The sequence below is a fragment of the Ursus americanus genome, chromosome 36 (genome assembly GCF_024610735.1).
Source record: "Ursus americanus isolate L20-20 chromosome 36, mUrsAme1.1.p, whole genome shotgun sequence".
Classification (NCBI taxonomy): domain Eukaryota; kingdom Metazoa; phylum Chordata; class Mammalia; order Carnivora; family Ursidae; genus Ursus; species Ursus americanus.
Genome location: NC_142162.1, coordinates 6929063 through 6943378, shown reverse-complemented (window position 1 = coordinate 6943378; position 14316 = coordinate 6929063). Strand labels below are relative to the sequence as shown.

The 14316-nt window shown below is 36.5% G+C and overlaps 1 protein-coding gene across 4 annotated transcripts in view; it reads left to right on the top strand.

Moving 5' to 3' along the window:
- DMXL2 (Dmx like 2) overlaps window positions 1-14316 on the top strand; it is a 142947-nt gene that overhangs the window by 117262 nt on the left and 11369 nt on the right. For 2 of the 4 annotated variants that reach the window (XM_087859145.1, XM_045812130.2), the window contains exons 25-33: window positions 33-224; window positions 1968-2044; window positions 3854-3981; window positions 5932-6180; window positions 9039-9217; window positions 11202-11332; window positions 11852-11937; window positions 12359-12560; window positions 13343-13460. In XM_087859145.1, coding sequence (XP_087715271.1) covers window positions 33-224; window positions 1968-2044; window positions 3854-3981; window positions 5932-6180; window positions 9039-9217; window positions 11202-11332; window positions 11852-11937; window positions 12359-12560; window positions 13343-13460 — 1362 coding nt within the window. Of the gene's footprint in view, window positions 1-32; window positions 225-1967; window positions 2045-3850; window positions 3982-5931; window positions 6181-9038; window positions 9218-11201; window positions 11333-11851; window positions 11938-12358; window positions 12561-13342; window positions 13461-14316 lie in introns of all 4 variants that reach the window. The other 2 variants (XM_087859144.1, XM_045812129.2) reach the window with 1 other exon arrangement.

Here is a 14316-nt window from a genome sequence, read left to right as displayed (position 1 = left end):
CTGAAAAAAAAATAACCCACGGTAACCCACAGGAGACTACGGTGAAGCAGCTCCAGTCTCCACTTCCGTTGCCCACCACCCTACCTCTGCTTTCAGCAAGTATTGCTTCAACAAAAACAGTCATAGCTAATCCTGTATTATACCTGAATAATCACATCCATGATATACTTTACACTATTGTTCAGATGAAAACACCACCGCATCCCAGTGTCGGAGATGTGAAGGTAATGTAAAGTGGATGATTGGTTGATATTGTACACATTGAGAAGGTAAATACGTTAAACTCGTCTTCCAGTTGGAACCTGGAGGAAATATTTTAAAGTGCTCTTCATGTGCCACTTCCCCAATCCTGATCCGTGGAAGGCTCTTTATGGAAAAGTAATTTGAGACAGGCGAACGCTTTTTTTGATGATGAAATTTCCTAGACAATATTCTTGCCTCTTAATATGCTTTTAAATCCTCCATTCCCCTTAAAATGAACCATTAATTTAGAAATGTTTATGACTATATGCCAGGATATTATGAGAATATAAGCTCAGGGAGTATCATGGAGAGAACCAGGACTGATCAGAAATACCCCAGAGAAAGTATTCTCACTGCTATTTCCCTGATGATTGTGTGTGTTGGAGGCTCTGCAGGATTAGGGGCAGTCAGGGTGTTGACAGACTGACTTACCCCCAAATGAAACCCCATACCCTGTGCTGAAAACCTAAGAACAGGTAGATTCCAAGAAAATACTAGGAAGCTTGGCAGGATTTGGAGTTGATCAGACTACCTCTGTGCTAGGCTGTGTGTATCTGTGCTCTGCTTTTCCAATTCCAGCGGCTGATGTCATTTCGGGTCCCCAACATTTTTGGTTATATCTTTCGTTTAAAAGACTATGGACTCTGGGAAACAAACTGAGGGCTTCAGAGGGGAGGGGGGTGGGGGAATGGGATAGGCTGGTGATGGGTAGTAAGGAGGGCACGTATTGCGTGGTGCACTGGGTGTTATACGCAAGTAATGAATCATGGAACTTTACATCAAAAACTAGGGATGTACTGTATGGTGACTAACATAATATAATAAAAAATATTATTAAAAAAAAAGGCACGTTTGACCTCTGGTAGTGCATTCTTCTAAAGGACCCATGATTTACTGGTTACACCAACCTATTAGAGACTTCTAATCCATAGCATGAATTACTCTGCATTAGTGTTTTAACAGAGATTTCTTAAATTATTTGTTAGGTGAATAGAGACACTTAGAAAAGGCATTAAATGCATATAAATTCTAAGTAAATATTTCCAGTTCCTAGAAATTTAGATAAGTCTTTCGAAGAATATGGGGCTATTTCTAAGGTCCCATAAAATTTAAGATTTTATGAGTCTGAAAATGTTGATTCAGAATTTTTTTTTAGGATTTAGTTTTTATATTGATAATTTTTAAACTTTCTAAATTCAAAATTCTAAGAGTATGCACTACTCATGAGTACTAAGTAAACTACTTGCTTTCTGAAAAATCAGCCATTTCACATAGTGATTGATATAGCTAAACATTTATAATTCATTCCTATTGATAAGATCAAGTATTTATTTTCACCAAGGGGAATTTTGTAAGGCAGTTTAAATAAAAGCTTAGAAAACTGTATACTTACTTTGGTTCTGCTTTTTTGGAATATTAACCTTTAAGCTAACCGTCCCACTAACAGATGAACATTGGTGCTTTGCTCAGAGCCTGGTAAATGGCAGGCTCACAGTAAGTAAATATTTGATAAAGATGTGTCTGAATCCGTTAGCTTTGTTGTGGGCATGCATCTTAAGTTGGGTGAGTGTTATTTTAGGAGTTTTAAAGTAGAGTTAGTGGTCTTAGGATCTAGTCTTATTTATGATATTGATAGTTTGCTGGGCATTTTCTAATATTTAAGATACTACTGTTGTATATAGAAATGTTAGTATAAAATGTAACTGTGGCTGTTTTGGTTTTAGGTGCACACACTTCATTCACTAGCGGCATCACTTTCTGCATCAATTTACCAGGCATTATGTGACAGTCACAGCTACAGGTAAAAAAAAAAAAAAGCTAAATTATTAATACAGTAAAAACACTAAACTGTTCCTGAGTTATATGAAAGTTCTATTTCCTACGGACGGAAAAATCCTCAAATGTGACTGCCACGTATACTCTAATAGATGAGAGAGAAGGAGAAATAAAATAACTTTAATTTAGCTGTCACCTAGTAACAACAGAGGCATATAGAAAATGATAAATACTAAATGAAAATTATTATCATCACTGTCTTTTTTGATTTTAAAGTAATTTTCCAGTCTTCAAAATAATTTCTAATACGAAGTTTTCTAATTTTTTTTTTTCCATAAGAACCATTTCTTTTAGCATTGGATTATCTCCTACTTGTTTGGTTTTCAGTTGAAAGAGGAAATACATTTAAAAAAACTCAAAAACTACATTTCTTACATAGAATTATTAAAATCAATTTTACTTGCTCATTTACATATACTATAAAAATCTTTGGAAGTGGGGGTGCCTCGGTGGCACAGCGGTTGGGCGTCTGCCTTCAGCTCAGAGCGTGATCCCGGCGTTCTGGGATCGAGCCCCACATCGGGCTCCTCCGCTATGAGCCTGCTTCTTCCTCTCCCACTCCCCCTGCTTGTGTTCCCTCTCTCGCTGGCTATCTATATTTTTGTTGAATAAATAAATAAAATCTTAAAAAAAAAATCTTTGGAAGTGATACCTATGAGAAGTAATGGTTTAAATTTTCCTATAGGAAATTAAAACCTTGCGTTTTAATAATGAAGGCAATGTAAGTAAGAAATTGAATCACTTGGAAAGATGACCCAGATTTAAATGAATCACATTAATGAAAAGTTTGTAAAATAAATAGAATCACATTAATTTCTATTAAACATATGTGTATGTTTTCTCCTTATAAATTCAGCAGCCTTTTGTGGGAAGACTTGATATTACAAAAGGAATTACTCCCTTAAAATAAGGCTGGTACTCTGCTTTTAGTCTAGTGAGGCCACGTCTAAGTAACTACAGAGACTTGGAAATGTGAATAAGGAAAAAAGAGTTTATGTAATTGACTATGGTCCTCTTAATGATCAAAAACCACTTGTTGACATCACTCACTGGTTAAAATGGCACCAAATGAGAATCCAAATGAGTGTTTTTAAAATGTGTATTTTCTCATCCTTAGGCTATGATTGACTCTGAAGGGAGTTAGCTTTACTTTCTGCTTTTGTATTTTCCCCAGCTCCACAAAGATGAGGGAAATAAATATTGAGGCACATTTGGCTTTAGGATTAGATATTTCTAAGCTATGATTCTCCACATTTTAGTTCATGTTTTAATTCAACTTTGCAGAGTTAAGAAATGCAAGAAAATAGTGTCCTGAAACTTGCTAACATATTCTAGTACCAACAGTAGTCTTCTTACTCTCAGATTCTTATTTTTAATAAAAATGGGTGAATTTAGAAAAGATTTTCAATTGTTAATGGCATCTAAAAAAGATTTGAAAAAGACTAAATGTCATATTCCTGAAAGCGATATTACACCATATATGTTAACCAGCTAGAATTTTTTTCTTCTTCTTCTTCTTCTTTTTTTTTTTTTAAAGTAATCTCTATGCCCAACATGTGTGGCTGGAACTCATGACCCTGAGATCAAGAGTCGATGTTCTACCAACTGAGCCAGCCAGGCGCCCCTTAACTAACTAGAATTTAAGTAAAAACTTGAAACATGGAAAAAAATGACTAAATGTCATTATAATCATCGAAAAGAAATATATATAAAGTGCAATCGCTTATTAGCTCTGTCAGGACGCTAAATAACTGAGCCGTATTTGTATTAGCAGTCAAACAGAAGGAAACCAATTTACTGGAATGGCTTATCAAGGACTTCTTTTAAGTGATCGTCGAAGACTGAGGACAGAAAGTATTGAAGAGCATGCAACCCCAAATTCTTCTCCTGCTCAATGGCCTGGTGAGAATTTAAGTGTTTTTGTTTATTTGCTTTTGTTTTTTTTTTTTAAATCTTCTATTTGGCAATTCCATTTAAAAAAATTTACTAACTGGTTTCCTGATTGTTGTTCTTTGTGGATTTGGTGAATGGTTTTTTTATTTGTTTGTTTTTGATGATGTTTTCTGCCATGGATTAGGAATTCTTAAGTACTGTAATGTTGTCTGAAGACTCAGAAAGTTAAGGCTTCAAAACCCAGCTGTGTTGACCAGAATAAAAAAGCAAGGTTTAACATCTTTCATAAGGGTGAGCACATCCTCTTCCTTATCCTTAGAAATCCTAAATTAGAGAACAGTATCACACAGATATTTTCACAGATGTATCAGAGAGACTACAGTTATTCTCCAGTGTAAATTTGTATGTTGGGATAAGAGTGACCGTTCTGTGGCACTTCTGTCATGCTGTCAGTCAGTCCTTCTCTTTCTCTGGTCAGCTCTCTTTCTCATTCTCCACATCAGTTATTTCAGACCACCTCCACTCTCTTCATACCTTTTCCTGGTCTGCTGTGTCATTTAGTTTTTACTCTACTTGCTTTATAACTCTGACTTTATTTGTTGTGAAGAGTGGCAGTAGAAACAAGTGACAAACTCAAAGTATATATTTAAAATTCACTTATACCTAACTTTCTGGAAACATCGTCTTCACTTTAATTTTTTATTGAAATAAATGAGGCTTACAAAAAGTTGCAAAAACGGTACAAAGAATTTTTGTATAGCCTTCACCCAGATTCTCCAAACGTTAGCATTTTGCCATACCTGCTTTACCATTTCATCTGTCTCTCTCTCCCTCTCTCTCTCTCTCTCTCTCTCTCTGTGTACATATGTATTTTTTCTGAAGTATGTGAGAGGAAGTCGCACACATGATGCCCTTTTACATCTAAATATATCAATATGTCTTTCCTAAAAACAGACATTTTCTTACACAACCATAGCACAGTTTTCAAATTCAGCATCTTAACATTGATACAATATTGTTCTTCTAACCTATAGACCTTACAGAAATTTCACCAATTGTCCTACTCGTGTCTTCCATGTAACATTTAGTTGTAATGTCTCATGAGTCTCCTCTGATATGGACTAGTTGTTGTTGTTGTTGTTGTTGTTGTTGCTGCTGTTGTTCCTCTTCCTCTTCTTCCTCTTCTTCCTCTTCCTCTTCTTCCTCTTTTTCCTCTTCCTCTTCTTCCTCTTCTTCCTCTTCTTCCTCTCTGTCTTTCATGACTGACAATTTTGAAGAGTACTAGCCAGTTATTTTTTAGAATGTCCTTCAATTCGGGTTTTCCTGACCTTCTGTTAGTATTAGACTCAGGTTATGTATTTCTGGCAGGGTTACCACAAAAGAGATCCTGTGCCCTTAGTGCAGAGTGTCAAGAGGCACATGATCGGTTCCATTGCTGGTGCTGTTAACTTTGACTGCTTGTTAGGGTAGTTTTTGCCGGATTTCTCATTTGTTAAGCTACTATTTTTTCTTTGCAATTAATAAGTCTCTTTTGAAGAGAGAGTTTGAGACTGTATAAAATATTATACTTCTACCCACTTTTAGCATACAGTGATGACACTCGCCTGAATCAGATATTCCTGTGGGGATTACTGGATGGTGATTTTTTCTGATTTTATATCATTCTTTCTACTTTTAGTTGAAATTGTACTATGAGGAAGAGCTTTCCTGTCTCTCCTTCTTATTTATTTATTCACTCATTTTTTAGTATATAAACTTATACTTATTAGTTTATAAACTAATGGGTCTTATTTTATTCCATAGGCTATAATTCATTTCTGTCATTTATTTTGTTGCTCAGATTATGGATATGATATATGTTATATAATATAGATACATAATTTTGGTTAAGTTACCAATTTGGATTTTTTTTCTTCTGGAGCTTTCTGCTGATATACTTCTTATTATGTACCCTTACAGGTGTGAGCTCACTCATTAATCTCTTGAGTTCAGCTCAAGATGAAGATCAGCCAAAATTGAACATTTTGTTGTGTGAAGCTGTTGTTGCCGTTTACTTAAGTTTACTAATACATGCTCTAGCTACAAATTCCTCCAATGAACTGTTTCGACTTGCAGCCCACCCACTAAATAATCGAATGTGGGCTGCTGTTTTTGGAGGAGGTGTGAAACTTGTTGTGAAACCTCAAAGGCAATCAGAAAATATTTCAGGTAAGAAATATTTGATACCAATAATATTTGTAAATGTAAATAATTTCCAGTGTTAAAAGATTTTTTTAATGTTTTAAGAATTTTTATTTTGAAAATCAGTGATTTTTTTTTTTAGAGATTTTATTTATTTATTCGACAGAGAGAGAGACAGCCAGCGAGAGAGGGAACACAAGCAGGGGGAGTGGGAGAGAAAGAAGCAGGCTCATAGCGGAGGAGCCTGATGTGGAGCTCGATCCCAGAATGCCAGGATCACGCCCTGAGCCGAAGGCAGACGCTTAACCGCTGTGCCACCCAGGCGCCCCTGAAAATCAATGATGTTTAAAATATAATCACTCTGGTTAGGATAGTAAATAACTAAACTCAATGTTTGAATAAAAAATATAGTTTCAGTTCAACATTTTTTGATAAACCGGGACAAATTTGAGGAGGATAAGAAAGAAATAGAGGACAGGTAAAGATAAGTGAGGAGAATGTTAAGGGATGGAAAGGGAAAAGGATAGTTATTAGAGAAGGAAGATTTAAATAATCTTTATAGAATATGCCAGCAATAGGCTTCAGATTAGGTCATGGTCATGTGCAGGATAGCCTTTCCAGTCATGCATATGGTTTTTGAAATTCCATTTTATTTTTTTTTCTTCCCTCATGGACTAGAATGTATTTTTCTTTTTCTTTTTTTAATTTTATTATGTTAGTCACCACACATCATTAGTTTTTGATGTAGAATGTATTTTTCATTCCACTTTTTAAGATGGTAGGATATGGTGAGGTGTAGGCCGATGCCATAGGAAAGGTTTCCATCTTGGTGCTGAAACATCTTAATCTACCCTTAGAAATTATCCTATTACAGATGAGGAATCAGTGGCACAAAGATTTTAAATGGCACTGGTTCTGATCTGTTCTTACTGCCCAAGATTGAATTATTTTTTTTTTAAAGGTATTTGTTTGAGAGAGAAAGAGACAAGGTGTGTGCAAGCGGGGGAAGGGACAGGGGGACAGAGAATCTCGAGCAGACTCTGTGCTGAGCATGGAGTCCGATGCAGGGCTGGATCTCATGACCGAGATCATGACCTGAGCCGAAATCAAGAGTCGGATGCTTAACCGACTGAGCCACCGAGGCGCCCCTGCCCAAGGTTGAATTAAAGGTAAATCTGTGAGTCGCAGTAGGGAAGGAGACCTTAGCCACTTTCATTGCTTTCACTCCCACCATATGTGGGTGACTCTTCCTCTAGTTCCTACCTTGTTGTAGTCCACCTCGAATTTGAAAGTTTTCCCCTTAAATCACTTCTTTCTCTTCCTGAATTTTCTGTTATTTTTTCATGGTTATTCATTCGTCAAGTCATCCATGCGTAATGCACATTCGTGTTTGCATTCACTTAACACCTACAATATGCCAAGCAGTGTTCTGGGCTTTGGGGTGAAATCCCGTACCTTCATGGAGCGCACATCTAGTGGAGGTAAACACACAGTAAAAAAAATTAACAAGTAAATAATAATATTTTGGTTATGATAAGAACTGTGATAAAAATAAAGCAGAGTAGGTGGAGAGTGATGGAGGAAAGCGTGTGGGAACAGTCTAGAGTGGTCATGAAACACATTTCCAGTGAGACTGTTTGAACAGAGTTCTGGAAAAGTCAGGGATCATACCATGCAGGTATTTGGGGCCAGAGCCTTTCAGGCAGATGGTTAAGGGAGTGTCCGGGTCATGAGAGAGGAATGAGTTTGGCCTTTTCCAGGAACTACAGAAGAGGCCAGAGTGGCTGTCTTGAGCTGGGCAAGTCTGGACAAAGATAGGGTAAGACAACAAGCTGAGGGTGAGGTCATTTAGGATTTCATGGATCATGGTAAAAACTTCAGTTGTTTTAAAGAAAGACAGGAAATTACTAGCAGGAATGACCTAATCTGATTTAAATTTTCATGGGGTCTACTCTAGCTGTAAGCCATGTAAGTCATGTAAGCCTTGTCAACCAGGGGGGAAAGAAAGACAAAATTGCAGCTGCAAAATAAAATCTGTGCTGTTTATTTGGGGACTTCGGGGTTGCAGTCTGGGAGACACAGAGTTGACCGAAATTGAAAGCATGCTCTGGAGAGACAAAGGAGGCTACAGTTTTTAGGGAGGAAAGCGGGAATTTACATAAGTTGTTTTGAAGGAGATGTGATGGTACTGCTGTGGCTACAGTTACCCTAATCTGTATGTGAGTGGTTGCTACGACTAGTGCTAGGTGAAGAAAAGTCCGTTTATGTCCATTCTAAATGCAGCAGATGCCTTGGCTTTTAGTGGAATCCAGAAGCAGTTACGAGAGTTGGAGACAGGAGATGCATAAACCCCCACTTCCTCAGTGTCCTCCTGGCTCCATTTAAATAACCCTCTTAGCAATGCTTCCTCCATTTTGTTCTCTCTGTTCTCATTCATCCAAACCCTTAGTCACTGGTTTCTGTTGTCCCTTCTTTTCACACTGAGCGTCTGCCTTCTTTATTTAAAGGCATGCTTTACATCCGGCATCTTCAGTGAATCTTCCTTGAACAGCATAGCCAGAAACACTCACTCAAGCATTAATGGAGATGCCATGTATTTGATGCATTGTGCCTAGAATACTCTAATCCTAATTCTGTGTAGCGCATAGGCTACTTCATGGCAGGATATTCTCTGATGCTCTGTCCTCATCTGCGTCTCTGTCCTCATCTGCGTCTGTGCCATGATTGCTGGAAAACGGGTGCAAAAGCTTAGAACACAGATGGAAGTAATTTAGTCTAAAGTAAAACATGGCAAAAGTAGGTTGAAAAGAAAAGTTAACGTTAACTCTTTGAATTAATAATGGAAGATAAATGCTGGGTTTTTTCCCTCTTCTGTCTTTATTCAGCACCTCCTGTTCCTTCTGAAGACATAGACAAACACCGTAGGAGATTCAACATGCGAATGCTAGTCCCCGGAAGACCTGTAAAAGATGCTACCCCCCCGCCAGTGCCTGCAGAGAGACCGTCTTACAAAGAAAAATTTATTCCTCCTGAACTTAGTATGTGGGACTATTTTGTTGCAAAGGTAAGCGGTGTGAGGAGCACAAGTTTTGTATGTGTTTATTATATTAATTCTTATGTATATATATCACATAAGAATCCAGAGGCAGCTTGTCATTGAAATAACTACAGTTTATTTTTATTTGTTTATTTATTTTCAATTTTTTTTTTTTTTTTGAGAGAGCAGAGTGAGCAAGAGTGCGTGAGTGGGGCGGGGGAAGGACAGAGGGAGAGGGAGAAGCAGACTCCCCACTGAGCGCAGAGCCCAATGTGGGACTTGATCCCCGGACCCTGGGATCGTGACCTGAGCCAAAGGCAGATGCTTAAACGATTGAGCCACCCGCGTCCCAAAGGACTACAGTTTGGATATTTATTCTCAAGTCCAGAAACCGAATAGTCATTCAGGAATGATCAGATACTTGATACGGATGAAACGAATGAAAGTCGTATGGGATTTAGATCTAAAACAGAAGTCAGATTTATTAACATTTAATCAGCGTCATGGTTTTCTAGTGACTGGAATACTTGTATCTGCCGTCCAGGTTCCCTTTATCTCATTATCAGTAATTCCTTTAGTCACCATGAAATTAGAGCGAGTGGAGATGGATGGATTTTTTTTTTAAGATTTTATTTATTGTATTTATTCATCAGAGAGAGAGAGAGCACAAGTCGGGGGAGGGACAGAGGGAGAAGCAGACCCCCCACTGAGCAGGGAGTCCCATGCAGGGCTCCATCCCAGGACCCTGGGATCATGACCTGAGCTGAAGGCAGATGCTTAACTACCCAGGCCCCCCCCCCAAGGGAGAATTTTATTGCGATTAACTTAAAAGCTATAAATTAATTTGTAAAGAATTATAGTTTTACATGTCTCAGTCTTCTTATATAGCTTTTAGAAGAATTTGTGTTTTCCTTCACTGTAGCTCTCTGACAGTTTTCATAAAGTTTTTCCTTTGGTATTTATGTTTCTTAGTGTATACTTTTTCTTTGGACTTCTAACTAGCTATGTTGATACCTAAGAAAAAGGCTTGATTTTTAATGTTTCTGTGACATGTGTTTTATTTTTTATTGAAGTGTAGTTGGCATAGGAGGCTCTATTAATTTCAGGTGTGCAACACGATTCAGCAGTTGTATCCACTATGTTGTGCTCACCACAATAAGTGTAGTCATCAGCTGTCACCATACAACATTATTACAGTATTATTGGCTATATTCCCTTATACTATAGTGTTCCTCCCCATGAATTACTTATTTTATAGGTGGAAGCTTGTACCTCTTTACCTGCTTCACCTATTTGCCCATCTCCCCCGCTCTGGCAACCCCCAGTTTGTTCTCTGTATGATTCAGTGTCTGTTTTTCATTTGTTTTTTATTTTTCCTTATTTATTTTTTAAAAGGTTTTTATTTATTTATTTATTTATTTATTTATTTATTTATTTATTTGAGAGAGAGAGAGATTGTACATGAGCAGAGGGAGGGGCAGAGGGAGAAGCAGACTCCCTGCTGAGTGGGGCTGGATCTGAGGACCCTGAGATCCTGACCTGAGGCCAAGTCAGCCGCTTTACTGACTGAGCCGCCCGGCACCCAGTTCGTTTGTTTTTCAGATTCTACGTATGAGTGAATCATATGGTGTTTGTTTTCTCTGATTTAGTTCACTTAGCGTAATATCCTGCAGGTCATCCATGTTGTCACAAACGGCAAGATCTCATTCTTTTTCATGTCTGCGTAATGTTTCTCTGTGTGCGTGCCTTATCGTCTTTATCCATCCATCAGTGGACACCGGGTTGCTTCCATAATTGTTGTAATTAATGCTGCAGAGGTATTTCTGTTGTATCCAGCTCTCAGTTATTTTATGGAATCGGAAAGTTTTTCCTAGTTTTCTTGACTCATCTAGGTCTAGTATCACTTGTGAAAGGAAATTTTTACTTAGATACCACTTAAAATATTCAATATTAAGTTACGACAAAAACAGCCCAATTATATATCTACAAATAATTTTGCCTTTTATTGCAGCCATTTCTCCCCCTGTCTGATAGTGGTGTTATCTATGATTCTGATGAAAGCATTCATAGCGATGAAGAAGAAGATGACGCCTTTTTTTCAGATACACAAATACAAGAGCATCAGGATCCAAATTCTTACAGGTAAATAAGGATTTTCTCTTTTTTTAATTAAAAAAATCCTGATGTTAGTAATTTTAAGTAATATTATCATGAATTTATATAAGAACTGACTTACAGCTTCAGGTTAGTAGTTCTGTACCTTTGAGGTACATTTCGAGACAGCAGAGTATTTCTTTACCATCTAGTTTTAAAGAGTAGCTTACATCTAGAGTGGAAACAAACATTTTTAGTGAGGGAAAAATACATAGTTTATTGCTGTGCTATTAAAACTTAATATATATTCACTGATATGCTGTTAGATTCCATGTGACTGTGTGGTAAATCTTTTTCCATTAGGTAATTTTCAGATATTGTAAGTGTGATATATTGTTACATATTTTGTATTTTCAGAGACTACAAAGGTTCAAGTTGTTAGAGAAAAAGAGCTTTTTTTCCTGGGTTGGAGATTGGGTTAAACAATTGACAGGAATCATCACTGTGCTTCTCTCCTGATGTTATTTTCAGTGAAGGAGAATTTGTTTGTTTGTTTCCCTTGAACAGCTGGGCTCTTCTGCATTTGACAATGGTTAAGCTAGTACTTCACAACGTGAAGAATTTCTTTCCCATTGCTGGATTGGAATTCTCTGGTAAGTAATTAATGTTGTTAAACATAATAAATTAGCATTGAGTTTGTCTTCATGAAAATCTATAGAAAAGAGCATTTGGTACTAAAAATTAAAGATTCTATGAGGTCTTGTGTTTTTTTTAGGCCCCAGTCTGTGATTTTAATTCATAGCAGGAACCCCTGATTACCCAGAGGCTGGAAAGAAAAAGCAAGAAATCAGCCTAGAGAAGCTACACATTTTCTCAGTTCGTTTTAGAGAGCTGGCCTTCTGTTTTGTTAAAAGCACTAAGAATCCAAGTGGTAGAAGATTAACATTTTCAGGTGTATTTGTGTTTTCAGCGGTTTGGGCTCTAAAAATTCAGATTTTTAAAGCATATGGATGATGATCACCTTTTTTTTTTTTTTTTTATCAAAACAAGATGACATTTTCTGTCACTTTTTAGAGTTGCCTGTGACATCACCGTTAGGTATTGCTGTGATTAAAAACTTGGAGAACTGGGAACAGATCTTGCAAGAGAAAATGGATCAGTTTGAAGGACCACCCCCTAACTATATCAACACATACCCAACTGACCTTTCAGCAGGAGCAGGACCAGCTATTCTTCGAAATAAAGCAATGCTAGAACCGGAAAATACTCCATTCAAGTAAGGACGCTGTCACAATGCTCAATGAAAGTGTAGCCTGGTTTAAGTTTCCCGGGAGATAGTTTGGCAAAATATACCCATATTATGTTTATATAAAAACATTCATAACTTTGAACCTGCAGTTCAATTTCTAGGAAATTGTTTTAAGGAAACAATAATGTTTTAAGGAAAAAATAATGTTTTAAGGAAAACATTAGAAATCTAGATAGAAAACATTTCCCCCACTATTACCTATAATTCAATAGACTTATTACTTTTATAATTAGAAAAAGACATTTATTATATGTTAGCCATTATTTTAAGAACTTATACAGAAATATTTTGGAAGAAGAATCTACATAAGCAAACAAGGTGCTGCTGACATTTTGGCAGTAATTTTTGTGAAGCATTTGTCCCATAATTAAAAGTATTCCAAGCTTGAAAGAGAAGGCTTTTTAGGTGGGCTATTAAAAATGAAATCTGTGACCTTATATTCATTGGTGGTGATATGTAACCAAGAGAACCAACCCTACAATATAATTTAAAAAGAGAATAATAAGAACTTCTTTTGACTCACAGCTCAACCTGTTCATTCAGAGAAGCTGTAATTAGAGAATTAATTTCTAGATGAAGGAATGATTTTTAAAAGAACTAAAAATTAAAAGAGAAATTTTAAAATTTTGTTGAGCTTAATAATGTTTATTTGCAATAGATAATGGAGAGGTGTTTTTTTTTAAAGTTTCTGCAAATATGAAGCCTATTTTCTACAGAGTAAAAGAAGATATGTTAATTTTTTCTAATAGATCCCGGGATTCTTCTGCACTTCCAGTCAAACGACTTTGGCATTTCCTCGTTAAACAAGAAGTCCTTCAAGAGACATTTATTAGATACATTTTCACAAAGAAAAGAAAACAGAGTGAGGTATTTTGAAAAAAAATTTTCTGTTGTAGTTTTTGTTTAGTTTTAACATTTCTAACGAAGTCAGTGCTTGATTTACTTTTTGATTGGAACTTACTATCTTTCATACCTTATAGGTACTAGTTTACCAGACTACAGTGAATTTCTTCTATAAGATAAAATCTTATAATTTTCATTTTATAACAATGAAGCCAACATAGGTCCCTTGGTGAATCACGTATAACCAAGTGAAAGTTGGTCCTTCTTTTGCAATACTTGCTGTTGGGCTTTTACAAATAATAAACATGTGATGGATGATTTGGGTAATTTAATATATAAATGAATGTACTCAATATTATGATTCTTTGAATATCATGTATTGGAAATCTAACATAGCCCTTTAAAAGCATCTTATTTATGTAGCATTTAGAAATGAACGTGATAACCTTTAGAAGCAAGAAATTGAGGATAATTTTGTGAAAGAGAATAAACTACAGAAATACCAATATGAGATGAAGGAAGTTTGCTTTTATAAAGTGAGGCAGAGGTATTTTTAAGTGAATAATGTAATGCCATACAGGGTTCAAGAAGAATCAGGAATTTGGGAGACTGGTACTTTAGAGCTGGAAGTTATCTCTTCCTTATAAAATGAAGGGTGCACAGGTCTGTTCTATGAGCATGAGTCCATTTGGCTACTGAGTGAGGTAAGGAGCAGTTTGGAGAGTGTTCAGAGTAGAGTATCAGATGAGATTAAAGATTTGGCAAACACAAGATCTATGAGAAAAGAGGAATGAATTAAATTTCACTTAGAAAAGTGAAAACTGAGAGGGACAGTTTACATGGCTCAGTTTCCCAAGGTAAAACATAGAACTGCGTCTCC